Source organism: Rhamphochromis sp. 'chilingali', assembly GCF_963969265.1.
Source record: "Rhamphochromis sp. 'chilingali' genome assembly, chromosome: 3".
Taxonomy (NCBI): domain Eukaryota; kingdom Metazoa; phylum Chordata; class Actinopteri; order Cichliformes; family Cichlidae; genus Rhamphochromis; species Rhamphochromis sp. 'chilingali'.
The window spans coordinates 35,551,656-35,578,926 of record NC_137931.1 but is presented as its reverse complement, the minus strand read 5'-3'; the positions used below and the strand labels follow the sequence as shown (position 1 = coordinate 35,578,926).

Here is a 27,271-nt window from a genome sequence, read left to right as displayed (position 1 = left end):
TCAGGTTCATTAAGTAAATTAAGTCTCATTTTTACTGCGTGCACAAGAGGCCGACGTGCGTGGTGTGCCTCTGTTCCTCTGCAACTTCACGACCAGCGTGCAAAGGAGGAAATGATGGTGCTGAAGGGGCTAATCGGGCTAAACGGGTTCAGATGGAGGGGTAGATTTAACTCCGAAACATAATCCACTGAAGGAGATTGCTAGAGTTATTCTAAAAACATACTTACACCGTATTTCTATAACACCAGACGGCTATCTCTGGAGATCCAACTTGAGCGGCTCTTACCCTGGGAGGGGTGACGGGCAGTAGTAATAGACAGCTAAGCATTTCTGTTGGTTTTCTCATTATTAGACCAGAGCACAACACTGTTTGTGCCGTTATTGAAAATCAAAGCATCACATTTGTTCTTTCCATTGATGTTTAAAAAGTGGCGGTATCACCAACTGGATAGCTTCGAGTTATGAAGCTTTGAGTTTAGCGTTTTCATCATTGCCCATGTCGTGGGTTGAAAAACACCCCCTGAAGCACACCTGCATAAAGTGTCTGACATTAATAATGATCATAATTTAAAAAATGAACATCATGCTTAATTCAATATGACCCGAAACTGTGGACTAAGCCCAAAAGCTCTATGAAAAAGTGTTTACTTTGGACGTAATGGACGACCTTTCCCTCCATAGACTTCTATAAAGCGAGCAGTGTTTAAATAACTAGAGGTGACGCCCCCTGCTGGCTCCTCTTTGGGTTCACCTTTCAGAACACCTCCATCCATCTTTAACACAATCCACGTTTAAAACAAATAACCGACAGGTAAAGGTGCGAAAGCGCTAGAAGTGGGCACTGACATTTAAATTCACGGGATGAAGAAAGGAGAAAAAAAAAACCTTGCTCCACAGAGCAAAGTCCTCGCCAGCGTGCATTTCCCATCTCCCCCTCCTCTCTCCTCCTGCGGTCCGCAAACAAGAAGTGTGTGTTTCCCTTTAAGGAGCCCCCACCGTTTGCTTAACAGAGGGAGGAAGAGCAGGCCTGCGGAACAGCGGCTGAGGAGGGGAAAAAAATCCAACGGAGGACGGTTTCAAGTCCCCCCCAGTAGAAACTGTGCCTGATTTGTGGCCAATGTTGGAGATGTAAAAAAAAAAGAGAGAGAGAGAGAGAGAGAGAGAGAGAGAGAGGGAGGGAGGGAGAGGAGAGAGAAGGAGGAGGGAGGAGGAGGAGGAGGGGGAGGAGAAGGGGGGAGTAAAAACACTAAAGGGGTAGCTATGGAGATGGAGCGTTTTGCTGGCTGCTTTCTTTGACAGGTGTTGAGTGGGGCAAAAGTCTTAAAACAGAAGCAGCATGTACGCCAAAGGTAAAGGAGCCGTCGTCCCTTCCGACAGCCAGGCGCGAGAAAAGTAAGTGACCGAGCCGCCGTGTGTGTGTGTGTGTGTGTGTGTGTGTGTGTGTGAGCGCGCGGAGGAGCGAGCGGCACAACTTTGTAAAGTAGCGAGGGTAATTTCACAGGAGCCGCTCTACTCTTTCCTCCCTCCTCCCCGTGACCCCCTCGGAGGTGCGCGATAAACTTTTTCCTTTGCTTGTGGCTCCAGTTTGCGTGTTTGTGTCTGAAACACGGCTGCCGTGCGCACACTTCTGTCACTCGTGGGGAGCGACACTGTTGCCGTTTCCTTTCCGTCCTGATACTTTGTTGCGGCTCTCGGCATCAGAACTTCCACGCGCGTGGAGAGGAGCCTGCTCCTGCTCCTCTGGAGGGGGCAGGAGCAAGGGGCGGGATGGGCTGCCTGCTCTGCGGGGTCCCGAGGCGTGAAGCCGGGTCCACGCAGGGAAAGTTCAGTGAGCGGGGCCAAAGTTTTGCAGTCACGGGGAGCAGAGCCTGAATGTTGAACTGCTGCTTCTTGCAGGACGCCGAGGAACGTTAGGCTGAAGTCTGCGCTGTTATTGTGTGAACACATAATATTGGACAAATGATTAGAATTTTGTTTATTGCTTATTTCTGCTGTGCCTTATTATTTGTCCACATCGTCCTCCTTGCCTGTGCATCCTTCCAGGATTTGAGCTCACTACACAAAGCCAGTGTAACTTTTAAATGCCCCTGTCTCTGGTGGATGGGAGGCTGCCGCCCTCTCTCCTTTATGTCCCTGCTAAGCTGGAGCATGTCTTTCAAAGAGTTGGACCCTCTTTGCATCACAGCACTTTAGATCAGAGCTATGTTTTATCATCATTAGCTATTTTTAAGCACTAAACAGTCTGAGGTTAGAAGAGTGTAGGGATCCCTGCTGGGATGCAATTGTAATCTAAAAACACTGTCAGGTCCTGGGAGGCTGTGCTGTTCCGCTGCACCTCATGCATCTGTAATAGAAGCCAAATTTCTTTAGAGACTCTCTTGTATTTTTTGATGCATTGCCGTGTCATATTCAATTGATTAAGCCTCCTAGAGATGTGGCTCGCTTATGTGCTTAGTGGAAGCTTCCTCGAATACGACTTTGTGCATGCCTTGTGCCACAAGCCTTTGATTTCACTCTGAATTCCCATCAGTTTATTGGAAAATTGAGCAGTTCTGTGTGTGTGTGTGTGTGTGTGTGTGCTGAGGAGTGAATCCTAAATGAAAACAGTCCCATGTGGTTTTCATGAACAGCAGGCAGGGTGACCTTTGAACCAGCATATGATGCTTTAATATTGCACATGAACCGCCAGCAGACGCCGAGGCTGCGTTTACACCTGTTTGTGTGGCTCAGCTTCATTAGTTTATTTACAATACGCTGAAAGCCATCTATCATTTGAGTTCTGTGTTCCCGTTGCTTGTTCGGGGACTGTGGATTATGCTCCGTGTGTTATTGGGAGTGAAATCAGTGCAGAGGCAGCATGTATTTCAAATGATAGTGTAGGAGGAGATTAATAATTGAACTCATAAGAAATACAAGTCTTTGGAGAGCTGGAAATGATGAATGCTGCTGCGTTAAGGCTGCTTGTGAATAACCGCATTTCTGAGTTTGTTTTTCTGCATTTATTCCCACCTTTTCTTTACGTCTCTGTGTATATTCGCGTCCTTTCGGCATGTCACAGGCTTACAGGTGTTGTCCACACATCACAGATGACGCCTGCCCTCTCTGCTCACCTGTCTTGTCACCCTAACCTGCCCTGCAGGGCCAACACATGTTTCCTTGTAAGTGTAGAGCTCGCAACAGCTGCCTCAATGCATCACTGAATTGCCTCATATTCATATTTACATATTCATACGACTCTTTACATATTCAGATATTAAACAGAGGGCATCCCGGATGGGCTCGTATCTTATTAAAGCAGGCGTGCAGTGTGGCGTCACAGCTCCAGCTCTTGCGTAGAAGATTATGGTGTGATGTGCTCAGTTAGGTAATCTATAAAGGAATAATATGACTTTACGCTCTTGGTTTTGTACAACAGCTCTAATCATAATAAAGTGTGAACGTTTCCCCACTTTTATTTTTGTGTCCTTTTGATTTTAAAGGAGCTGCACGGCTCTTAGATTTGACACACAAATCTGCAGAGGAACATCAGATCACATATTTAAGGCCAGAGAAAAATGTAATTAGTTCAAAGCATGTTTTCCTTGTGTAGCTGAGAGCAATTGGACGATTCATGACTGTGGGCAGGCCACGCAAGTTACACCAGGGGAAGAAGTTATAGAGGGACTATTTACTCATAAGTTTATATTGTGTTTTATTAAACTGCTTCCTTGTCTTGTGCCTAAAACGTTTCACGCATGTGCACGTGCATAATTTAAAATCGACAGCATGTTTTCTTCCTGTGGGGTGTCACAAATGTGGTGATGGCCAGCTGCTGGAGCTTTTCAGGGATTAACCTCACACTGGAAATAATGGAACCAAAACAATCACAAATTTTTTACACCGCTCTGTTTAGGGAGCCTAAAAAGGGCCTGTAACTGGGAGCACGCTTCAATACCGAGGTGGCAGCCTAACTTAGAAAGCAGTGCTTCATTTACCGAAGGACTTGTGAGGTTTTGTTCTTGATGAAGTGTTTAATAAAGCTGCTCTGTATTTACAGTACTGAACGCTGCAGGTATGTACAGTAGCTCTCAGGGTCACTACACAAAATGTTCCAGCATGCACTCTTAGTTTTGCTGTTAATTGTGTTGTGACATATGTACAGTGTGCTTTTTATTTCCGTCACAGCCTTGAAGCCAAGGCTCGAATCCAGCCCGTTTGCTCAGAAATGCAACATGAAACAGTCACACGAGCGTTTCTCACTTTTGTGGATTCCGCTGCACGACCAAGGCCTCACCATACAGCTGTCTTGAGATCACAGGTAGCAGGAAATGAGGGGGGGAGAGTGTTTTCTTTGCAGATCCTTGAGAAACGTTGTTGTGATGAGGCGTCTTGTAAAGCGAAAACAAGCTACTAATACTAATAAAGGTGGAGGAGGAACCGGTGCCCTCACAGCCAGAGAAATTAATTATTCTCTGCACTTTTCAGTGTTTTATTTAATTTAATTTGGACGGGAGTGACACAGAAGCTTCCGTATTAATGTCTCCTATGTAACTGGAACCTCTTTGAATTGTGCGCTGATGGAGCCAGCACATTAATTAAAGGCGCCATTCACAAAAATGTTTCACAGATCGACGCCACACCTTATTTTTTATTGATTTTCTTCTTTTGTAAACTCGTGTTTGGTTTCTAAAAGAACTTGCTCCTCGCGTTTGTTTTCTAATCCTCGGTTTGTCCGTGTGGTTTCGAGTGCTGTTGGATTTATGCGGGGAAAGAGCTTCAAGAGTAAAGTTAATCAGTTTGTTTTGAACATGGGTTTCTTTACATCCTCTGCTCCTCCCCCGACTCCTCCCATGTATTTACATGCACTTTAATGGGGATCTTCAGGTCTGAATGCATGGTTTTGATTCTACACAGATGGCTCTGCCATCTGCATTTTAGCCTTTTGAAGGAAGCATAAAGAGCTGTGCGCTAACACAAGCAGAAACACTGCTCTAAAAGTAAAGAAGCCCTCGATTTACCCTCAGCACCCTTTGGCTGACTGTGCTTTCATTCAGATATGTCAACAGTCAATTAATGCCGCCTTTCGTCAGCTGCTTCTGGTGCATCCGCACAAATTTGCTAGTTTTCTCACTTGAAATAAAGAAGAGAGTATAAATATTGAAGCTACGTGCCTGAAGTTGTTAATCAGTTTGGCAACAGAGCACACAGATGAGAAGTGCGCGCCTTTTATTAGCACACGGGAAAAAGCCTCGATCGAGCAAACGAGGCTCTGTGTGTTCCTAAACATACGTCGGTTACAAAACAAAAGCTCCTTTTTGAAGTTGCATCATGTTATCGTCCTCATTACCTGCTGAGGATGGTAGTCAATCGCTCTCGTCTGCCTCTTTCACCTAAAAACGGCTTTTGTGGGTTAAAAATCCAGTTTTACTATTAAACTCTGAGAAAAGTTCCACGTGATTCTGTCAGCAGGTAACATCACAGAGCCGAGAGGGAGAGCGGAGGCTTCATGTGTGCTTGTGTTTGTCTAACAATGTGTGGATTAACCCATGGCTAAAGCCACTGCTGTTTACATGCTCGGTGACGCTGATTTGTTTTGACAAAGGAAATGCCATAACTGAGCCCAAAAAATATACACAGCCGCTGCGCAGCGGGAATAAGCTTTAGTGAAACAGCTTCACTCTATCACGGATGTCTCAAACGGGCATCCACCCTCTCATTCACCTTTAAGTGATACATCACTGCATCCACACCGGGCACAGCCGTACTGTGTTTATATGCTGGGTGTAAATGTTTCATATTTATCCCGTCGCGCTTTAAAATCAGTATTTATTGTTTCTAAAAGGCATGTATGTGAAAGCAGATGCAGTTAGAGGCCCTGCCTCATCCTCCATCGCTTCCTTCCTTGGCCTGCCGCCGCTCTCGCTGCTGAATTATTGAAACAAAGACATGAGAGTTAATTTGCTAACTGTCTGTGTTTTAGCTCGCTAAACTCAGCCGAGATGCCCTTGTCTCCTGAGGCGAGCTGGGACAGCCTGGGGCTAAATGTCAGGTGTGTGTTTCCCGGGGACGTGACAGTGGGAGAGATCTCCTTGATGTGTGGACATGGAGCGAAGTCTTAGTTTGCTTGCGTAACGTTGGCGACGAGAAAGGAGGGAAGATCAGAAGCGATGTTGTAGAGGGTTTTCATTCTTCTCCTTTGGAGCTGCTTATGGTTTAAAAATTGTTATGAATCATTTTGCGTCTTAAGATAAAGAAGATGAGGACGAGACAGATGCTCTGCCAGTTGGCTTTGTGGCTCTTTTAATACAGCCTGACACACTTTACGTGACGGGCCTTGATATTTAGTCGGCAGTCAAAGCACAGGTCAGATGTTCTTCCTCCCACTCAGACTGATCCCCCATGTCTCATCGACTAATTTGCATCAGCAATTTGTTTTTTCTGTTAAATTTCCTTTGTGAACCTCTTCAGAGGGCGCATAAGCTGAGGAGAGGGCTGTTTGTGCTCGTGCTTTGTCTCGTAAGCATCTCACCTTTTATTCCTGACTGACACGTGTAACCGGAGCAGGGGTCACGGGGAAGCGTTCTCACCGGTGCTGTCCGTAGAGCAAAGAGCCGAGGCCCTGACCTTCAGTTTCCCTCTGCCACAGCTAACCCCCCTCACGCCTACTTTATCTACCTGTTCTTCCTCAAGCTCTGCTCCACCGGCTTGCAAAAATGTCTCCTCCTCAGCCGGGTTACACTTACTGGTTCTGACAGGGTAACAAAAGGTGTCCCCTGAAGCCTGGATTGAATGAGTGTTTTTAAATAATGCATTGCAGCCAGGGCAGGTGCCCATCGCTGGGGCACGGAGCCCCTCAGATCACACCAGACTCTGCCATGAAAATTTCATCGGCGCAGTGCTCATGGGAATCTGTTCGATCCTGTACAGCGTAGGTGCAGCATATAGGACCTGGCGCCTGCTGCTGGGTGTTCGCACTGCAAAGGCAGGGTTGATTTTGAACGTTACAACATGTGGCAGTCCCGTCTTCTTGTTTTGAGGAAGACCTATTTTTGTTTTCTTGCTCTGCTGCTGACGTAAAATGGAGCAGCTTCTTAGGAGGTTGTGAAAGGGTCTATTTTGACCTATGATCTTTTGCTGTGTCCCAACTCTAAACAAACAGTGAGCGAAAATAAAACTAAAGAGCAATGAAGGCACAATTTCAAGTTTAAAAACAGAAAATACAAACGTGCCAGAACATCGGTAGGATACAGGAGTCGAACCCTTTTCTTTTGTATGAAAGTCCTGTTGTTTATGCACTTTTAAACTTTTAGGTGGGAGCAGTATTAGCTGTCCCACAGAAACATCACTGAGAATGTAGTTTAATGTCGCGTGAACGTCATTTTTAGGAGACAGGGTCGCTTGTTGAACCTTGCTAAACTGCAAGTACAGTTTCATTGCGATTCATTATTTAGCATACCTTCTCTCACTCTAACCAGTCACGGTAGATGGCCCCGCCTCCCTGAGCCTGGTTCTGCCGGAGGTTTCTTCCTGTTAAAAGGGAGTTTTTCCTTCCCACTGTCACCAAAGTGGGGGACATAGTTATATGATTATATGACATAGTTATATTATATGATCCTCATAGGGGATCATATAATTGTTGGGTTTTTCTCTGTATGTATTATTGTAGGGTCTACCTTACAATATAAAGCACCTTGAGGCGACTGCTGTTGTGATTTGGCACTGTATAAATCAAATTAAATTGAATTGAATTCAAATGGCATCCTCTAAATGTGCAGCTGCCAAAATGCAGATGTGAGAAAAAGGACAGGCGACATGAGTTGGCTTTGGTTGGCTGCTTCCACGTGAGTCCTTTCCCACACGACTGAGACTTTGACTGGAGGAGCGCGTCGGCCACTGCTGGTTTAAATGCTCAAATAATTAACAACATAACTCTTTCGAGCTTTACATACGTTATTGACGCCCGTGCCAAAGGAGTCATTTTGGTGTTTGATGCTCCAACTAAAGTGATCAGTGTTTCTGTAGCAGCTCGTTTTCACATTATTGCATATTTTCGTGATTAGCTCCACGTGCCAAAGCTGCAGTCGTTACTCTTGGCTAAAAACAAGAAGCTTACAAAGCTTTCTGTGTTTAAAAAATTGATTGCTGTGATTATTACCGTGCAATAAAGTGAACCGGAAGGCTGTATATGAAGAGAGGACGAGCAGGCTCTGATTCCTGAGATCCTTCAGTGTGGGCAGCAAAATGATGGAGGTTTGCAGCAAGGCCTGTTGTGCTCTGTGATTGGCTGCAAACTGGACACTGTTGAAGCTGTGGTGGAGAGGAGGCCACTGAACAAACTGTGATCCATCACAGATAACCCCGCCACCCTCCGAAACACAACAGGCAGGGGAGCTCCTTCTCCACACACTGATTCAGCTCCACTGCCCAAACATGCTTTACCCTTTATATTACAATATATCTGTGTGATAGAGAGGGAGCGTCCAGATATTATTATTATTGGATGAAAATAGTATTTCTCTTTCTCATTAGAAGTTTACATTTTTTGCTAAAAAGCACAAAAATTTCACATGAAACTAAAATAAGTACCATAGTAGTGCCGTTTCCTTCGTATCCTGTTCTAATGAAACACGGCTTAAGGTAAAGTCATAATCTGGGTCATGTTAGAGCCAACAATCCTCTGAATTGTTAAAAAATAAAAATGATTTTGCTGCACATTTTCGCAGATGACTCTTAGTTACAGGCGATGGGCATTTTCCTGAACACCGAGCTGATCACTTGCACTTCAGCAGAACAGTCGCTGCATCTGATATCAATATTAAACATTAACAACAAACAATTTGCTCCTACATGTGACTCTTTACAAACAAACACACACCGTGTTTTCGTATCTTTGTGGGGACATCTAATTGACATAATGCTAATTCACATAGCCGCTTACCCTGACCCTGACTATCAAAAATTAATGCCTAACCCTAAGCCTAACCATAACCTAATTGTAACCCTGATGCTAAAACCACATTTGAGTCTCAAAAATGCCTTCAAACTCATGGGGACTGGGATTTTGGTCCCTATAAGGGCTGTTGGTCCCCACAAGCATAGCAAACTTCTGATTCTTGGTCCCTACAAAGATATGTAAACACAGCCACACACACATACACACGACATATATGTTTTCCTTAAACTGTGTGTTTACATTAGGCGCTGATATGGGCATAAATAGGATGGTTTCAGATGTTAGAAATACCGCAGGTGATGGCATCGCGTGTCTGGCTGAAACTAGTCTGGACCAGCTGCAACACTTTAGCAGATAGTTCTCAAGACGCTGCAGTGACATCTTTAAAGACATAAAGAGTCAGATTGTTCAACTCTGTTCTGGCTCATTATTGATTCATTCAGTATCACCCAGCAACAACCCAAACATCATAACTCTCTGTCTGGTCTGGGCTTGATGCATGTGATCAGCATAAAATCTATCGCCCCCACCGTACACAAAAGCGCAGCACCTCCCCGCACAGTGCTGTAGAAGCAGGGAGAGCTGAATATAGATGACTGCATGGTGTGGCGTCTGTCCGCGCTTCTTCATCGTAGTAAAAATATTTAGTAGTGCAGTTTGCTTTTGTCCTGAAATGGTGAACCTGAGGGAAGCATGTGCGTCCATGCAGATTTATGCAGATGAATTTGTTGTCTAACCGGGAGTGGGTGCCAGTATTTGAGTTCTTTGTGATAAAAATGTTGGTAAATACTGTTTACCTGAGTTTTGCGAGTCTGGCCAAGTGGCAGTAGGATGAGTGTTAATAAGGGAAGAGAAAGAAAGTAATTGGCTGGTCTCTAAAAACTGATGCTATTTATGATATAAAGTACATTTATGTTTGTAATAAGTCCTTTGCAGCCACTGAGAAATATGTTTGTTTCCTTCTCTGCTGTAACTAGTTGAGAAGATCAATACCACTTTCAAATCTGTGCATCGAAGCGGGGCTAAGACGCTTTTCTTTACTTTCTGTCAGTTTAATTCTGTTACCACAGCACATTCTCATATTAATCACAGACAGAGTTTCATTTAAGGTTGTGCAAGTGATCCCTGTGAGCTAAAAGCTCAGGTTACCGTGAGCTTTTTTTACTCTCGCCTCTGTGTGATGTCAGTGAAAGTGGATATCTTTAATGTGGTCATCTCAGGCATACAGCTGTGGCTGTTTGCACAGCAGCACCACGGGAAGCCAATCAGGAGTCGGCTTAAAGGGTGAGCAGGAAAACCGGCTTGTTTCACACGGAGGATGAACCGAGCGGCTGCGTCGACGCTCCGTATCAGATAAATATTTTTTTGAACTATGAATCGTGATAATTCACTTGACTGAAATCTAAGAGCTGGAAATGTTCATAATGGGTTTAAAGTTACTACGAATAACTATCCTGTATAAAGACAGGAAGCAGGCGCAGGTAGATCACCTGGCTCTGTCCACAGAATGCAACATTTGCCTGTCAGTACCTCTAAAACTCAAATAAAAATCACATGGTTTTAATCTAATGTTCCACAAGCTAACGTAAAAAGAGGACATGGTGGTTTGTAGTAGGATAATGTGTCGTACAGACTCAGGACACAAGCTGTGAGAGTGCGAGGATGGCCGAGGAAGGGAGACCTGTGCCGGTGCCGATTTTCAAGAGCAGATCTGTAGTAACTACAGTGGAATAAAGCTGAGGAGCCATACCATGAAGATATGGAAATGGGTTGTGGTCTGTAATGAGAGTAGGGAACAGGTGGAGAAGAGCCTGGAGAGGTGGAGGTATGCTCTGGAGAGAAGAGGAATAAAAAGTAGCAGAAACAAGGCATGGTACATGTGTGCAGCAGGGAGGATGCTAGCAGAGGTAGTGAACCTGGGGTTAGCTATCCAAAGCACAAGGGAGGTGAAGAGGAGAGTGCGGGGAGGGTGGAGCAGGTGGAGACGAGTATCAGGGGTGATTTGTGAAAGAAGGACAGCAGCAAGACCGAAATCAAAGGTTTCTAGGATGGTGGCCAGACACGGCAAAGTCAGAGAGGCGAGGCGGAGGCGCTTTGGACGTGTGTGGAGGAGAAAAGGTGGATGCTGAGGGTGGATGTAGTGAAGGAGGACAGGCAGAGCATTAGTGTGACAGAGGAGGATGCTGGGATGGGAGGAGGTGGAGGCAGATGATCCGCTGTGGTGACCCCTAAAGGGAGCAGCCAAGAGAGGAAGGAGAAGAAGAATGTGTCGTACAGTTTCTTGGCGGGAAGCGATGACTTTATGAAGTCCCACCATCTTGTTGCTAGGCAACCGGACTTTTACTGGTTCTCGGATCGACACATCACACGAGCCGAATTCATTTTCTACAGCAAAAGTTAAAAAATGTGTGTTTTTATTGGTGACTGGTGGGAAACTGTGCAGTCAAAATGTGCACGACTTGTTTAAAGTCATGAACCAGCATTTAAAAAAAAAAGATTAATAGTAGAATCGAACGTTATTCTTTTTTTCCTGTGCATGAATAAATAGTTTAACTCAGTAGTTTGATCCTTTGTGATCAGGCCTCATAGATAGCAGGCTCTGGGTTGGGAGCAGCCGGCTGACTGGGGTCTTTATCCCTGTGCTGATGCTCTGGTTGCCTCCATCAGTACAAAGACATGCAGACTGTGTTAATTGGTAAATGTCACATGCAGGTGTGAGTGTGAGCTTGAACAGCTTGTCTGTCTTTTCGTACACGATTGACTGGCAGGTGTAGCCCACCTCTTTACCTGGTGATTGGCTCCTGCTCACTGAAACCCTCTAAAGGACATGTGAGTAAAGCTTTGGTGATGAATACAGGCTGAGCTGCAAAGTGTAAATATGAGGACATAAAGTCTATTGTTTAGTGTGAGAAGAATACACTATATTTTTGATATCAGCAGAAGTGTAATATTAAAGGCTTGTTTGCAGAGCCTCCTCAGCCATTTCCAGCAGCTGTGTTTCTTTTAGCTGGATGATCCTAAAAGATTTTCTTTTAATGGACCGAGCTTAGACAGCAATATTTGATTTAAGATTTGTCTCACAGGTGATTGAAAAGCTGCTAATAATTATCAGCTGTGCTTCCGTCTTAAACTAATTGCTGTTTATATTAATGAATCATTTTTGTCTCTTAAAGAGTGATTTGTGTTATCATTTCTAACACGTAGAATCCACAAGGGTGTGTTCGCGTCTGGGAGTCCTGTCTGAGGATATTCTTCATCCATGTTTTTCTCTGTGCCTCAGCAGCAGTCATCCTGAAACCTGCGCATCAAACATTCATCACCCCGTCGCTGTGTATATGATATCTGTACTGTAAAATCACGTTTATCCGAGCGCCATCTCAGATGACACGGCGATGATTTCCCGCCAGTTGTGCACAAACGTTTGACTTTTCCTTCACTTTTGAAATCCTCCTGAATGAACGCTCACTGTGATCCTCAGCGCTCACTCCTCCTCTCGTCTCTGCTCTTGTTTTTCAGGTTAGCTTTATATGTGTACGAGTATTTGCTGCATGTTGGTGCCCAGAAATCAGCACAGACCTTCCTGTCAGAGGTAAGAAGCTCTTTTAGTTTGACTTCCTGTTCAGCGAGGATGAGTGTGATTCCCCCTCTATTGTATGACTAGGAATGGAATTCACATTATGAGCTGTTATGTGTTCGAGCAGGCAGCTGAGGTCCCGACTTTAAGAAAGTGTAAAAACATGAACATGTTAGTGAGCCTAGTCCTATGTGTGTGTGTGTGTGTGTGTGTCTGTTTTATAGTTGCTGAATAACAGCAGTACTTTGTAGTAGGGCTGCACGATTTTGCATAAAATGAGAATCACGATTTTTTGGCTTAGAATTGAGATCACGATTCTCTCACGATTTTCTTTTCCAGTATAAATATTTATTGCACTTATTAACTGCACATCAACTTCGTAACAGTTGAGACTGAACATAAAAACAATAAATAAACATAAAAACAACAAATGTCTCACGTTTTGTTGTTGCCGCAAAATGTTATACTGCTTGAAATTCCGTCTCCGTGTGTATAGAGCAGGTAGTGCAACAATAGAAAAATAGTAGCGGGACGGCACTGTGTAGCGTTTGTCTAGGGTGTTGATCATTTTCCTAAATCCCTCGTTTTGCACAGTGTTGATGGGAGCCATATCTTTGGTCAGGTGATAAGTGATAGCCTCCGTAATTTCTTTGTGCCTGCGGGAGTTCGACGTGCATAGGGAAGCGCTGTAAAAGGTTCCCGTTATTGATGTTTGGGTGGTTGACCAGGACGGATTTTCTCCTGTCACTTTCTCGTCATCCCTGACGTGCTCTCCGTTGTTTTTTCCCTGCTAATTTTAGCATCACACGGCACAGCTTCTGTATCACGTGGTATAAGGCTCCGCCCTTGTCATTTGTTGAGCAGGAAGAGTGAGCGCTTGTTTTCATGCAGATTACGTCCCGGATCAAAATGCGGTACAATCGTCTTTTTTTTTTTTTTTTTTTTAAATCGTTGTCATTTGGAAATGAGATCGCACATAAGTATGAATCGAGATCGCGATTTTCTAACGGTTAATCGTGCAGCCCTACTTTGTAGTGTTTGTTAATGTGGGACAATGTAAACATGCTGTCAGTTGGGCTTCTTAATGTGATTAGCATCCCTTCATTATTAGTTTCAGTTTAATCAGCTGTTAAATTGGAGCAGTTTGACATGTTGTAAGCTGGTGCTGTTGCTCCTGTCTTATTCTGACATTTAACAAGTTAAACCAATCGTACCTTTAGTATTGGAAACAATTGCAAACTTAACCATTTGTTTCAGGTCTGCTAGACTTATTAGCCTTATATTATGCCCTTGAACTGTCGAGGAGGTAGGGTCTCTAATGTGTTGCATCCTCTTCCTTAATGTACATCCTTCCTGCTAATGGTCCCATGTCCAGGCCTCCTTCAGGAGAACACCTCTGCTGCTCATTGGCTTTATTCATCTCCGCTTAATACAGTCCACAACGCAGAGAGGGCTTTAATGGCAAACAAAGGCGGGCCTGTATCATCCAACTTTAATACCGACGTGATTTATGTGTCGTTTAATCAGATGAAGTCAGGGTGGAGTCGTGTAGAGATGCTGGTGCACATGTGTGCTGCATATCTGTGATACTGACCCTCAGAGCAGGCTTCCTGCACATTAGTCCCAGCCCAAAAGAGAAATTCAATGAAGACATCCACTAACAGAGGTTTATGGTCTCCGAGGAGGCTTAAGCATCCGAAATCAGCCGATTTCCAGCTGACTGGTGACAGCCAACTGAATGCGAGCTGGTCTGTTTTGCGAATGAGCAACAAGCGCAGAGCGGTGCAGGAGAAAAGCCACGTGCACACTCGCAGCCCTGCTAACATGTTGTTGTACGCACTAGAAACGGATTTAAGCACCTGACCAAATCAGATAATTATTTGTACCTGTTTCCAGTTTCTTTTGTTATAAAAGTGTTATAGAGTTAAAAAGTTTTTTTTTTATTATTTTGTTTGTATATGCTGTCAACTGTAGTTCTTAGAAAATCAAATGTGACCGACTGCAGGTATCAGTCGGTAATATTAGCTTTGTTTAGGTACTTTACGCTAAACATAGCATGTTTAGCGTATTTATAACACTGAACAGTGAATACAAAAATAAACAAACCGCAAAATCAGTTTTCAAAATAGCAAACATCAGTTTTTTGGAGGAAAAATGTCTGACTTGACCAGGGTGAAAAAATAAGCTGTAAAAGAACCGTCACAGTCAATATAAAATATCAAAATCCCTCATTTAAATCAATAAAAAAGTTTTATCACTCCCAGCTCTGCTGAAAATGATGAGCTTTTCAATGAAAAAACACACACGTACCCACCTCACATCGCCTTTCCTGGAACATGGATGCATCGGTCAGATATAATCGGTCTTTTTTGCCTTTGCTTCCACCAGCGTGCAGGCAGGCAGGCAGCAGGGTGGACGGGGCTGCTGGAGGTCGGCCCGGCTGCCAACAACCAGGAGTCTGAAATATGAAGTAGAGATGGTGGAGCGGCACAGAGAGATTAAGTAGCTGAGCTGCAGCGAGCCTCGCTGATTTCAGAGCCCTTGTGGGTGAATCCTCTCCCAGAGATCGAGTGTTATTGGTGAGCCGCTGGAAAGGGGTGAAGTTCTGGGTCGCGTGCAACCCGAGGCACACAAACACGGATCCGTACACACGTTTAAACGGCCTCAAACAGGAATTAAAACATCTACCCAGACAGGGATTAAAACGGCAGACACGCAGAAGAGTCCACATATCCACGAGGCACGCACGCTAAGACTGCCAAATCAGTTGGATGCCAGTTGTCTTAAATGTAGCGCCTGCATCGGTGTGCTGCTTAAAGATTTTGAGTATTTCAAGCCCGTCTTCAGGTTTATTTAGTCTCTATATATGCTGAGAGTCAGTCACATGACCTGCGTAACATCAGTCTGTTAGAGTGATGACATCCTGTCATTTAGTCAGGCGTTTCCATCCAGCTTCCTTTACCCACAGAAGTGACGGAGAGAGCCACGGCACGTGCACAATGTTTGCATCATCATTATCAACACAAGTCTAGTGAAGCATAGCCACACTTTTAAATGCTAAAATCAGCTGCTGCTGTCTACCTTCCTAACTTTGAGCCTTAACAGTGTCTAAAATGTCTGAGTTGTTTAAAAACTAAAGTCACACCATGCAGGTGAAACTATTCACAGAGACAAACCTGTGAACCCTGATGCTGGGAAGCTGGCTACATTAATATAGGAGTCTGTGGAGACTCGCTCGCTTTTGGGGTCGGTTTTTGGCACTCCTTTTTTCAGCCTCTGAGGTTTCCACTTAAATCGGACACGTAATGACAGTAACAGTAATAATGATGTATGTGAGCAAACGCAGCAGGTTGGCCTTCCACTTTCTCGTGCCTTAATAAAAATCTAGCCACCTTTAGCCTTCGTTCTATTAGTAGACTAGCTCTAACGGTGAGTCTGTTCTCAGAGCTCAAACTATTATCAGTCAGGAGAGGGACACGTGACTTTCTCTCACTTGCCGTGAATTCTGTGGTCAATCCGCTCTCAGACGAACATCACGCAGAATTTGTGCGAGCGAGCTGGCTCGGTGAAAGACTGTAAGTAGCCAACACAATTGACATTTGCATTCTCTGCCGGGTAACGTTGAGAAAATTTCAGGGCTGCGGTGCATTGTGAAAAATACTCGTGTCTGGCTTTTAAAAGTTCTCATTTTGCCTTGGTGGCATTGTGGGAAGTGCACTGGATTCTCTGAAAGCAAACGAAGCACAAACGAAGAAAATATCTGTGTCAATAATGAAATTTAACAAATGCCAGAAGTAAATAAAACAAAAGAAAAATCAAATATGTTACGACGAAAGAAAAAAAAAAGAGCTAATCTGTTGTGCTGTAGAGTGCGCTGTCAAAGATACACAGCATGCCTGAATTTGGTCCTGTGCTCTGCATTTGTAGCGCGTCTTTAATGCTTCTTGTATGTTGTGCAGTTTTATATTTTATTGTTCCTTCAGAGATAGAAATGTGTGATCTATTGGCCTCTGCATCTCCCAGCCTCGTGCACAGAAAAACACACATGCATGTTTCAGTAGATAAGGGACTTCTATCGTCACAGGTAGACTGAAGGCGCACGCACACCTGCTCATCTAATGAGAGCACTATCACCTGGACTCTCCTGCCTCAATTAGCCTCTGTTCCTCCTTCAGCGAGAAACACACACACACACACACACACACACACACACACACACACACACACACACACACACACACACACACACACACACACACAGAAAAACAGAGTCACTCAGGTTTATAGTATACACACAATACACTTCTGTCCCCAAGAGGACTTTGCCATTCTATGCTCTCCTGCACAGTGCAGCACTCAGCTCTTTAGCAGCATTAAATCAACAGGCCCACACCAACATACGGCACATCACATCGTTATAGGCGGCACTGGGGAAATGTGGAGAATGGAAAACCTGAAGACTTTTATTTTATTTTATGTATATATATATATATATATATATATATATATATATATACACACACACAGTGGGGCAAAAAACTATTTAGTCAGCCACCGATTGTGCAAGTTCCCCCACCTAAAATGATGACAGAGGTCAGTAATTTGCACCAGAGGTACACTTCAACTGTGAGAGACAGAATGTGAAAAAAAAATCCATGAATCCACATGGTAGGATTTGTAAAGAATTTATTTGTAAATCAGGGTGGAAAATAAGTATTTGGTCAATAACAAAAATACAACTCAATACTTTGTAACATAACCTTTGTTGGCAATAACAGAGGTCAAACGTTTACTATAGGTCTTTACCAGGTTTGCACACACAGTAGCTGGTATTTTGGCCCATTCCTCCATGCAGATTTTCTCGAGAGCAGTGATGTTTTGGGGCTGTCGCCGAGCAACACGGACTTTCAACTCCCGCCACAGATTTTCTATGGGGTTGAGGTCTGGAGACTGGCTAGGCCACTCCAGGACTTTCAAATGCTTCTTACGGAGCCACTCCTTTGTTGCCCGGGCGGTGTGTTTTGGATCATTGTCATGTTGGAAGACCCAGCCTCGTTTCATCTTCAAAGTTCTCACTGATGGAAGGAGGTTTTGGCTCAAAATCTCACGATACATGGCCCCATTCATTCTGTCCTTAACACGGATCAGTCGTCCTGTCCCCTTGGCAGAAAAACAGCCCCATAGCATGATGTTTCCACCCCCATGCTTCACAGTAGGTATGGTGTTCTTGGGATGCAACTCAGTATTCTTCTTCCTCCAAACACGACGAGTTGAGTTTATACCAAAAAGTTCTACTTTGGTTTCATCTGACCACATGACATTCTCCCAATCCTCTGCTGTATCATCCATGTGCTCTCTGGCAAACTTCAGACGGGCCTGGACATGCACTGGCTTCAGCAGCGGAACACGTCTGGCACTGCGGGATTTGATTCCCTGCCGTTGTAGTGTGTTACTGATGGTGACCTTTGTTACTTTGGTCCCAGCTCTCTGCAGGTCATTCACCAGGTCCCCCCGTGTGGTTCTGGGATCTTTGCTCACCGTTCTCATGATCATTTTGACCCCACGGGATGAGATCTTGCGTGGAGCCCCAGATCGAGGGAGATTATCAGTGGTCTTGTATGGCTTCCATTTTCTGATGATTGCTCCCACAGTTGATTTGTTCACACCAAGCTGCTTGCCTATTGTAGATTCACTCTTCCCAGTCTGGTGCAGGTCTACAATACTTTTCCTGGTGTCCTTCGAAAGCTCTTTGGTCTTGGCCATGGCGGAGTTTGGAGTCTGACTGTTTGAGGCTGTGGACAGGTGTCTTTTATACAGATGATGAGTTCAAACAGGTGCCATTCATACAGGTAACGAGTGGGGGACAGAAAAGCTTCTTACAGAAGACGTTACAGGTCTGTGAGAGCCAGAGATTTTCCTTGTTTGAGGTGACCAAATACTTATTTTCCACCCTAATTTACGAATAAATTCTTTACAAATCCTACCATGTGGATTCATGGATTTTTTTTTTCACATTCTGTCTCTCACAGTTGAAGTGTACCTCTGGTGCAAATTACTGACCTCTGTCATCATTTTAGGTGGGGGAACTTGCATAATCGGTGGCTGACTAAATACTTTTTTGCCCCACTATATATATATATATATATATATATATATATATATATATATATATATATATATATATGTATGTATATATGTGTGTGTGTGTGTATGTATATGTGTGTATATATATATATATATATATATATATATATATGTGTGTGTATATGTATATGTGTGTGTGTGTTAGCGCACAAGACAGAGCACATATAGGAAAGAAATGGAGATCTTCCAGCTGTCATGCTGTCCTCATTGACTGTGGTGAAGGATCTCTCGGGTTGTATATACGAGTCTGTGTGTGTAGAGTCGTGTTAGCAGGAGTGTGTGAAGCAGGCAGTTGGTCTGCTATCTGTCACCGGATCTTATCTCGGTGTCCAGATACAGACAGGAGCTCTGCTGGTTTGTGAGGGCAGCAGAGAGGACCGCCGCTTCAAGACAGTCGCAGTTTCTTATCCACAAACTCGGCACCGCGCTGCTCTGCAGAGCGCCATGCTTCTGATCGGCCTACTTTCCTATGCGACTGTCGCTCTGTCAGTCTAAAGTTGGGAGGACAGCTGAGCAAAATGATTACATTATGCATTAAATATGCTGCAGTGTCCAATTTTTCATTTTTCTCCTCTGTCTCCTTCAACCCTCTTTCTCCGTCCTGCTTCTTTCTAACAGATCCGATGGGAGAAGAACATCACGCTTGGAGAACCTCCTGGATTTTTACACTCATGGTGGTGGTATGTATACACTGATCTGTACTTTTCTATTTTTCTTGGCTACATACGCTTTTGTTTTTTCCAGCAGTTCACATGTATACTGTAAAGGTACCCTTAATGGAATAAAAGGAAGTGCAGAGGTGGAGAAGGACGGTAATTGCAGGGAATGCTAAGTGCATCATCTCACACATGTTTAAATGCTGCACTCCTGGCATCCCTCTGACTGACAAGTGAGTTAACGTCCCCTGGTCTGTTATTTAAACTGCTTTTTTATACCTCTCATTGAAGTGTGTGCACTGCTCAATTAGAGTCAAATTCGGAGACAGATCCTCTGTCCTGTGACAGTGTTTATAGTAAGTCCAAACTGAGTAAAAAGCTAGCTGTAGGGAGATGCAGTGTGTATCTGTTATCCTCCGAAATGAGGGTAACAGCACATATTTTCAGACAGTCTGCCCGAGGAGATGTTGATAGTGTTGTAATGGGCTGTACACATGCGAAGGGTGAAAAATTGGGTAAAAAATTAAATTAACAAAGACAGTTGGAAGTTGGAAAGACAGCTCAGTGGCTGTGAGTACCAGATGTTTGGTTTTCAAAATGTTCAGCGAGAACGTAAGCACCCTCTGTCCAATGGTAAATGGCCTGCATTTGTATAGCGCTTTTCTAGTCCCTAAGGACCCCAAAGCGCTTCACACTACATTCAGTCATCCACCCATTCACACACACATTCACACACTGGCGATGGCAAGCTACATTGTAGCCATAGCTGCCCTGGGGCGCACTGACAGAGGCGAGGCTGCCGGACACTGGTGCCACCGGGCCCTCTGACCACCACCAGTCAGGGGTTTTAGAAACGTAGAAATAATTTTTATAATTTCGCATCTGTGATCTTCCGCGGTAGATCCTAAATCAAATAATCACGATGTGCATGAAATGCAGACGTTCAGCTTTAATCCAAGTAGTTTTAACCCTAACGCGTTTTTGTACAATGGCCTCCATTTTTCAGAGGCTCATACGTAATCAGACCGTAGACTGACGAGCAGTCTCATAGCCAGGTGAGTCCTGTTCCCTCTTCTTTTTTTTCATGACAAATTGAGCAGATAAGCGATCTGCTGCTGATTCCAAGTGTTAAGCTTGAATTTGATATCCGTTCTCTGGAACGTCGACTGTGAGGTCCAAAGAAGTGTTGATACACGTGGAGTAAGCTATCACTGAGCCAAAAACACACCTATAAGAGGGACAGCAAAAACTTCAGCAGTGGCCAAATCAAGAGTTACTTTTTATTGGCCAGCTCAGCAGTACCAAAGGCCTGAAACACCACAGAAGACAACCAAATGATGTTAGTGTTCTTTACTTGGTTAAGGACATATGGAGAGAACGTTCTTAGGAGGCAGGAGTACCACTGTCCACATCTGGGATCAATCAAAGTGCAAACCGCTGGTTACAGCCAATATAAGACTTGACTTGGCCAGAAAACATCTAAGAGTGTGCCTACTTGTGGAAAAAGATTGTTTGGACAGATGAAACCCAGGTTAACTTTTACCAGCCTGATGGGAAGAGAAACATTCGGAAAAGGAAAGGAAGAGCTCATTACCTGTCAAACACAGTGGAGGCAGTCATGTCTTGGGAATGTATGGCTGCTAATGGAACCGCGTCACTAGTGGTTACTGATGACGTGACTGCTGATAGAGGTAGCAGGATGAATTTTGAAGTATAGTTCTGACTGACTTCCTATCTCACCTGCACCTCTGTTGGATATTGTACAGAAACGTTATGGCTGCAGTGAATTGGTAAAAAGATCCTTGAAATGTGTTTATTCTTTTGGTGTTTTTAGGATGACTCAGGTATGACTATAAGATAAGGAGTGCGGTTTTTGTCACAGCATGCCACGACCTCGCCTGCTGCGTGGCAATATCAGCGGGTTGAACTAAAATAAACAACGCTCTTTTTTTTAAAGAACCCTGGCATGCACTTGACCCTTCACCTCCTTCTGCGTGTCCGTCCCAGCTGTCCTGCTCCCCTCTGGGGAAGTGAGCCTCCCGGTTGGAAAACATCTGCTCTGTCCTCAAGCTTGTTTGGCCTGATGCTTCATTTAATGGAACAAGGCTCTGACGTGGGCCGTGCCTCTTTTCTTTCAGCTCCTTTAAACAAATCTGTCAGATCTCTTAATGCTGGGTAAATAGAAGACACTGTTTTTTTTTTTTTTATCTGGCTGGAAGAACAGGGTCAGTGGAATTACAGCCTGGCACGTACCATGTTTTTCTCCATGTCTGAATTAAAAGGAATAAGAACACCCAAAAGTAGGATTTCCCCTTTCCGCTTGTCAGCCAGCTAATAGAAAATCCAACTCTAATGCGAAGAGGGAGAGAAAACAGGCAGGACAGAAGAAGCTGGGTAGCTGGAACGGACGCAGACAAAGAATCAAGCAGGCAGAGCATCAAGGAGGTTGAGAGGCTGAATCCTCAGCAAGGCAGCAGGAGGGGCAAAGAGAAGGGATAAGAGGTTTGACAGGGCCCGCTTTGTTTGTCATTCATGCTATCCTGCTCATCCCCAAAGCCCCTGGCTGGCCCTGTGTAATAAACCCGGACATGCAGCTTCGTTCATTCATCCTCCAGGCCCCAGTGTGTGTTGTGATTGTGTAGCCTGTTGACACGGTTCATAATGGCCCTTAAAGAACCTGGCTTCTCTCAACCTGACAGCTCTCAATTGGATCACTACCAGTAATACTGACAGAATGACATACACAAACATACAGTGCAGCCCAAGTTTGCTCTTGCCTGAACCAATAAGAGCGCTCAGGGAGCCGTGTGTGTGCACGCACGGGTGCGTGTGTGTATGAGGCAAATGGAAACTGAGCACTTTTAGTGTATTTTCACTGTACTGATATATTTCAGTAGTGCAGGATATGATACTGTGTGTGTGTGTGTGTGTGTGTCAGAGAGCAGTTGGAGAGTAGGCTGCTGATTAGCCATGCAGGGCAGGGCAGGCTGAAGTGTAGTATGACCTAGCTAAGGGGCGTCTGTCTGGGCCACGCAGCACGTGGACACGGATACTCAGTGGGAGTGGGGTCTGGGGGGTTGGCTGTGGGAGGAGAAAGAGGGCGGAGCCCCCTGTCCATCCCTAAACCAGCCGGCACCCCCCCTCCCCCCTCCAACCTCCAGCCTCCCCCAAAACAAAAGCTCCAGATGGTAGGAAAGCCACCAGCCTCCCTCATCCCTCACCCTTCTCCCCCCACCCCTCCCTCAACCTTTGTCTGGAGGCCTGTCCCTTTGTTTGCGGAAGAGAGACCCCCGAATGGATTAACTCTTTACATTCCAGCCTCTTTTGTGTTAAAAAGCCAAATCTAAGACCCCGACCCCACAGCCACCCCGGGCCCCTCCCCCCCTTTTAGTGTCTCATTGGGGCTTTCTTCCCTCTGTCTTTGCCTCTGTGGCTGTTTCCTGTAGGGCACCGATGGTTGGTAGGTGGGGGGGGGCTTCAGAATAAGAGCGTGGCTCTAAGAAGGGGGAAGGGGAGGGAGGCTGGTAGCGGGGGTCACTCATCCACGTCTGTTGTTATGGGTGGACGGATAAAGAAAAGGCTCAGTGAGGGCTGCAGGTGTTGATTGTGTCATTAGCTCGCTCTCTATTGGCCGCCGCTAGTTGTCTCCTCCTTATCTCAAAATCGATTGCTTTAACCAGTTTTCACTGGATGGCCACTGAATTCTCCTTCATCCCAGTGCACACACACACAGGCACAACAACAGTATGTACTGTAGAGGGATCTTCTCTGTGATAGCCTCTAGCTGAAATTCTTGTTTGTGGGGGCAGAGCAAACAAAGTGAGAGTAGCCATCCGATGCTCCCAAATGTCTGGACTGTTCTTTGACATCCTTCTGTATTTCATCCTGTTTAGTCCCCTTTATTTTTGCCTAAATAATCATTTATTCTCACTCTTGATTGCTTTTTTTCTTTTGTTTTTAAGTGATGGTGATTAAACTGTAATTTTGTTGGTTTATATTCCAAGGGGGAGATACACTACATGTAAATATAGGCTACTTTTAGACTGCTCCCTTACTCATAAGGGGTCACCACAGCGGGTTGCTCAGCACATTTTGATTTGTCAGAATTTCCTGTTTCAACCCCCACGGGATCTGTGTCTCCTTCCAGTAACAAGGAAGAGACACAAACAGGGGATTTTTTGATTCTTGGCTGAATAGTGGTGGTAAATACATGTAAACATAATCCATTATTAATGCTAGCGTCACCAGCAGTGAAATCCTCTACAGTGACAGAGACCTCAACAGCTGTGATAGTTGTTTGGCGGTAACAGGAAGTGTAAGCACAGAACAAGGACGATTAAACAAGATGTGCCTTGCTTGCTTGCTAACATGCTAGCTAGCTTTGTGTCACAGGCATCTGCAGCCTTTCTCAGTTTAAGAAGTCTGTGTAGACTTAAAGTTTGAAGTCTCTTCTTCATACTGTTTAGTAAAAAGTTATGAGCTCCAAGTTTAATAACACTGTCTTAGTTTCAGTGGTGATGGCCAAGCAATGCATATGCAACACTAGGAGGTAGCACTTTACTATAACTCACACTTAATACAGTCAAATCAGTGGAAACCTGGAAAATCTGAAAAGCATACAGTTTACTGCAGTGAGCCGAATTTAACTTTGCACAGTGTGTGAGAGTTGGATGAACTGAAATCAAAGGTTTCCTTATTCTGTCAGTTATGTCATGGTGCGAATACACTATAAAAGAAATTTGGTGATTTGGTGTCTTACTTTACTAAAGTTATCAAAAGGTCGCTTACTGAACTTAAATTGGTTCAGTCCAGAAGAATTAGTTCCCGTCACACAGGCCTAGAGACTTCTTGGCAACCAACCGTGTGTATTCCCCGATTGATTGGCGAGTGGTTGCTGGCACTCACTAGGTGCTATTAGTCACAAAGAGGTTGATTTCAGTGCATTGGTTTGACACAGTGGCTGCCAGCAACTTCGCCAACTGTAGGTGAATATAACTTCTTGCCAACTGGTTTCCAGGCCTGTGTGGTGGTGTCTGACTTTCAGATACTACTCTGTCGACCAAGTGCAAATGTTTGTGAAATCGGTGAAAGTTGAAAGAATACTGTTTTGGGATTCCTAGACAGACAAAATGTTTCCTATTAGCCATGTCATGCACAGTTATCCCCCCTGCAAGGAGAGGAGGCCCGAATGTCTTTGCTGTTACTGCGTAATTATTCTGGGCATCATTAAGCTTGATCACTAAGCCTCAGTCACTGCCTCTGTGACTGTTGTTCTGTGTGAGCGGGCTCTTTGTCTTTGGGTCTCAAGTTTGACAGCTTAATTTTTCTCGTGGGTCAGGTTTGTTTTGCAGGACTTTCTTCAGTCACAGTTACTGTATTATTACACCATTTCCAAAGGCAGGTCCTGTGACGGACAGGGAACCTGTTCAGGGTGTAACTAGCCTCGTGCCCCGGGATAGACTCCGGCCGCTCTCTGCTACCTAAGGTTGAGAAAACAGACTGTTGAATGAGCACATGGAGCATTTCTGGTTTATAAGGCACGATGATGATAAATGATAAATGCGCTGAGTTTTTTTCTTTTATACTCGTGCCGCATCCTGATCTCCATCTCTGTCTTAATTTTTATTTCCGTCTCCCTGCTGACTGACCGACGGACTGAGTGACGCACACAGGATTAAACCAGCTACTAGCAGCCTGCGTGGCTGTCTTTCAGTGTCTTTGTTTACCCTCTTTATTGTACTGGAAAAGCACATTGTAACCACTGGCTCTGTGAGGCCACAGTTAATTGCAAATAATTATCGTGATGGCATTTAATTTTAGTAATTGTCATCTTCTGGACGGCTGGACGCTAATCCTTTCCTCCTCCTCTGTTCAGGATACAAAGAGCGCGTGTTTGTGTGCGCCGGCCACGCTGGCTCGTATATTTTAGTCTCGTTTCTGATTTGAATAAATAAAAGAGTTTATATGACCCCCAAGCTGTAATTTAAATCTCTCCTGTGACTCTTCAAAGTAAGAGCTGTTAAACTTTGCATCCTTTGTACAGAGTCGTGTGGCTTAAACCACCAGTTACATCCCATAATACTATAAAGAGCTTCCCATGATGAGATGATTAGATTGAAATGATTAGATAATTGGATAGAAATTTTACTATAACAAGGGTGTGCAAGATTTCTCGCAGATTGCTGTTGCTAATTAACTGCAAATGTTGACTCCCTAGATCATTTCTACAGATTAGCTTTTCTGAAAAGGATGGGACAACAACTGCGTGTTATTCTTCTAAATGTGGGTGGCCCTATATTGAAAAGGAAAAAAAAAGGCACCGACAATGGTCCCATCCTACATATACCTGGATTCGGTCCTACCGATGCACTGAAGCTGCCCTATGGGGTCTAAATTGGGTGAATATTAAAAAGATTTTGCTCGTTAATCTAACACTTCCTCACACTTTCTGCCTCTCTCTATGCAGAAAAAGTGTAAAACCTCAGAAATAATATCAGAAAAATGAAAGTATTTGTTTCCGCGTTTAGTCCTCTCCGGCAGTGATCCTCCTTCAGATTATGCAGAGAGACGGAATGAGATTTGCCTGCGCCGGCTCAGACAGACGCAGGTCAGCTGTTAAAAATCGTAATATATTTCAGACTTCACAGGCCAGGAGATGTTAGATCACCTTCCCCTACCCCTGCGACTGCACCTGGTTGTGTCTTTTCTGTAACAAACTGCAACCCGCGTCCCATTTCATTTCCCCGAGAGCTGATTGGATTTGCGATGGTCGCGCCTTCACACCGCACCTCGTCTCTGACAGAGCAGCAATCTCTTTAACACCAACCGATAGATATGATAATGTACACTGGCTTTATTGCCGAGTGACAGAAGGGCGGCACAACACACAGGCACGCGCACTCACGCACAATGTGTTCACCACCAGCTTTGCACAGTCCCGCCCTGTTCCTCGGTGCCCTCCTCGTCTAGAAGGGACCCCAGCGCGCACTGAACGCCTCAGGGCACCGACTCTGCCTTTTAATCTTTAAATACTCTAATAACACATTTCTATTTTAGTTCAGATGCTTTGAAAGGTTGGTACCTCGTGCTGCGGGGTTCAAATTTATTGTTTATTGTTCGTTTTTATTTTTAGGACACCCATTGTTGCACTCTGGTTTCCTTGATGCCCTCAAATAGCAAAGAAAATTTAAAAAAAAAATCAAAGGACAATGAAGGAATGTGTAGATTGCTGATCAACAATGTTCTGTAATAACTATATTCAAGAGATAATAACACAGAAGCATGAAAATCACGCATCCTGCGCAATGAAAAATGACCAGTATGTGACAGGGTGCTGCCGAGCCACTCTCTGACAGTTACGGGCGATCAGCTAATATTTTCTGCTCCATTTCGCAGTCTGTCACATCAAGTGTCACGGCTGTTCCTAACATCAGCACAAAGAATGCATGTTAGAGTTTATTTGCACCTTTAAGTGGCAAAAAAAAAAAAATCCTCTCGTGACTTCAGCATTTCTTGTTTTTAATATTCTGTCCGTGAAGTCAGCACCGAGGAGAAGCAGCACTCCTTTATTTCAGTGCAGTAATTAAGGGCCCATTTGGAGCGGGACCTGGTGGCCTCCGATGCCCTGAAGGAGTTGGATTGGTCTAATTAACTAATATGAACACTGCTGATTGGGCAGTAAGTAACATAATCACAGCTGATTGGTCAATAACCTGCAGGTCACCGGGACGGGCCGAGGGGAACATTTGGAGGTCCTTCCTGGTAATTTGGACCCGAGCTGCTGGCTGGACTGCGCGATAGTGTGGAGGCTAAAGAGAAGACTGCCGTGGTGTATGTGTGTGTTTGTGTGTGTGTGTGTGTAGCTGGAAAAGTGCTGAGATTTTAAATGGTTTTTAAAGCAAAAATGATCAAATCTGATGCGCTCACTACAAAATATTATTTTTCTGCGGCTAGTCAAACAAAACA

At 44.5% G+C, this 27,271-nt stretch overlaps 1 protein-coding gene across 2 annotated transcripts in view; it reads left to right on the top strand.

The window, feature by feature from the left end:
* The first annotated feature begins 1,222 nt into the window (after positions 1-1,222).
* The window catches only part of ssbp4 (single stranded DNA binding protein 4), a 92,489-nt gene continuing 66,440 nt past the window's right edge, over positions 1,223-27,271 (top strand). The window contains exons 1-3 of one of the 2 annotated variants that reach the window (XM_080878723.1): positions 1,223-1,392; positions 12,449-12,521; positions 19,269-19,330. In XM_080878723.1, the coding sequence (XP_080734849.1) occupies positions 1,337-1,392; positions 12,449-12,521; positions 19,269-19,330 (191 nt within the window). In that variant the 5' untranslated portion in view covers positions 1,223-1,336. The remainder of the gene's footprint in view (positions 1,393-12,448; positions 12,522-19,268; positions 19,331-27,271) is intronic. The other variant, XM_080878724.1, reaches the window with a different exon arrangement.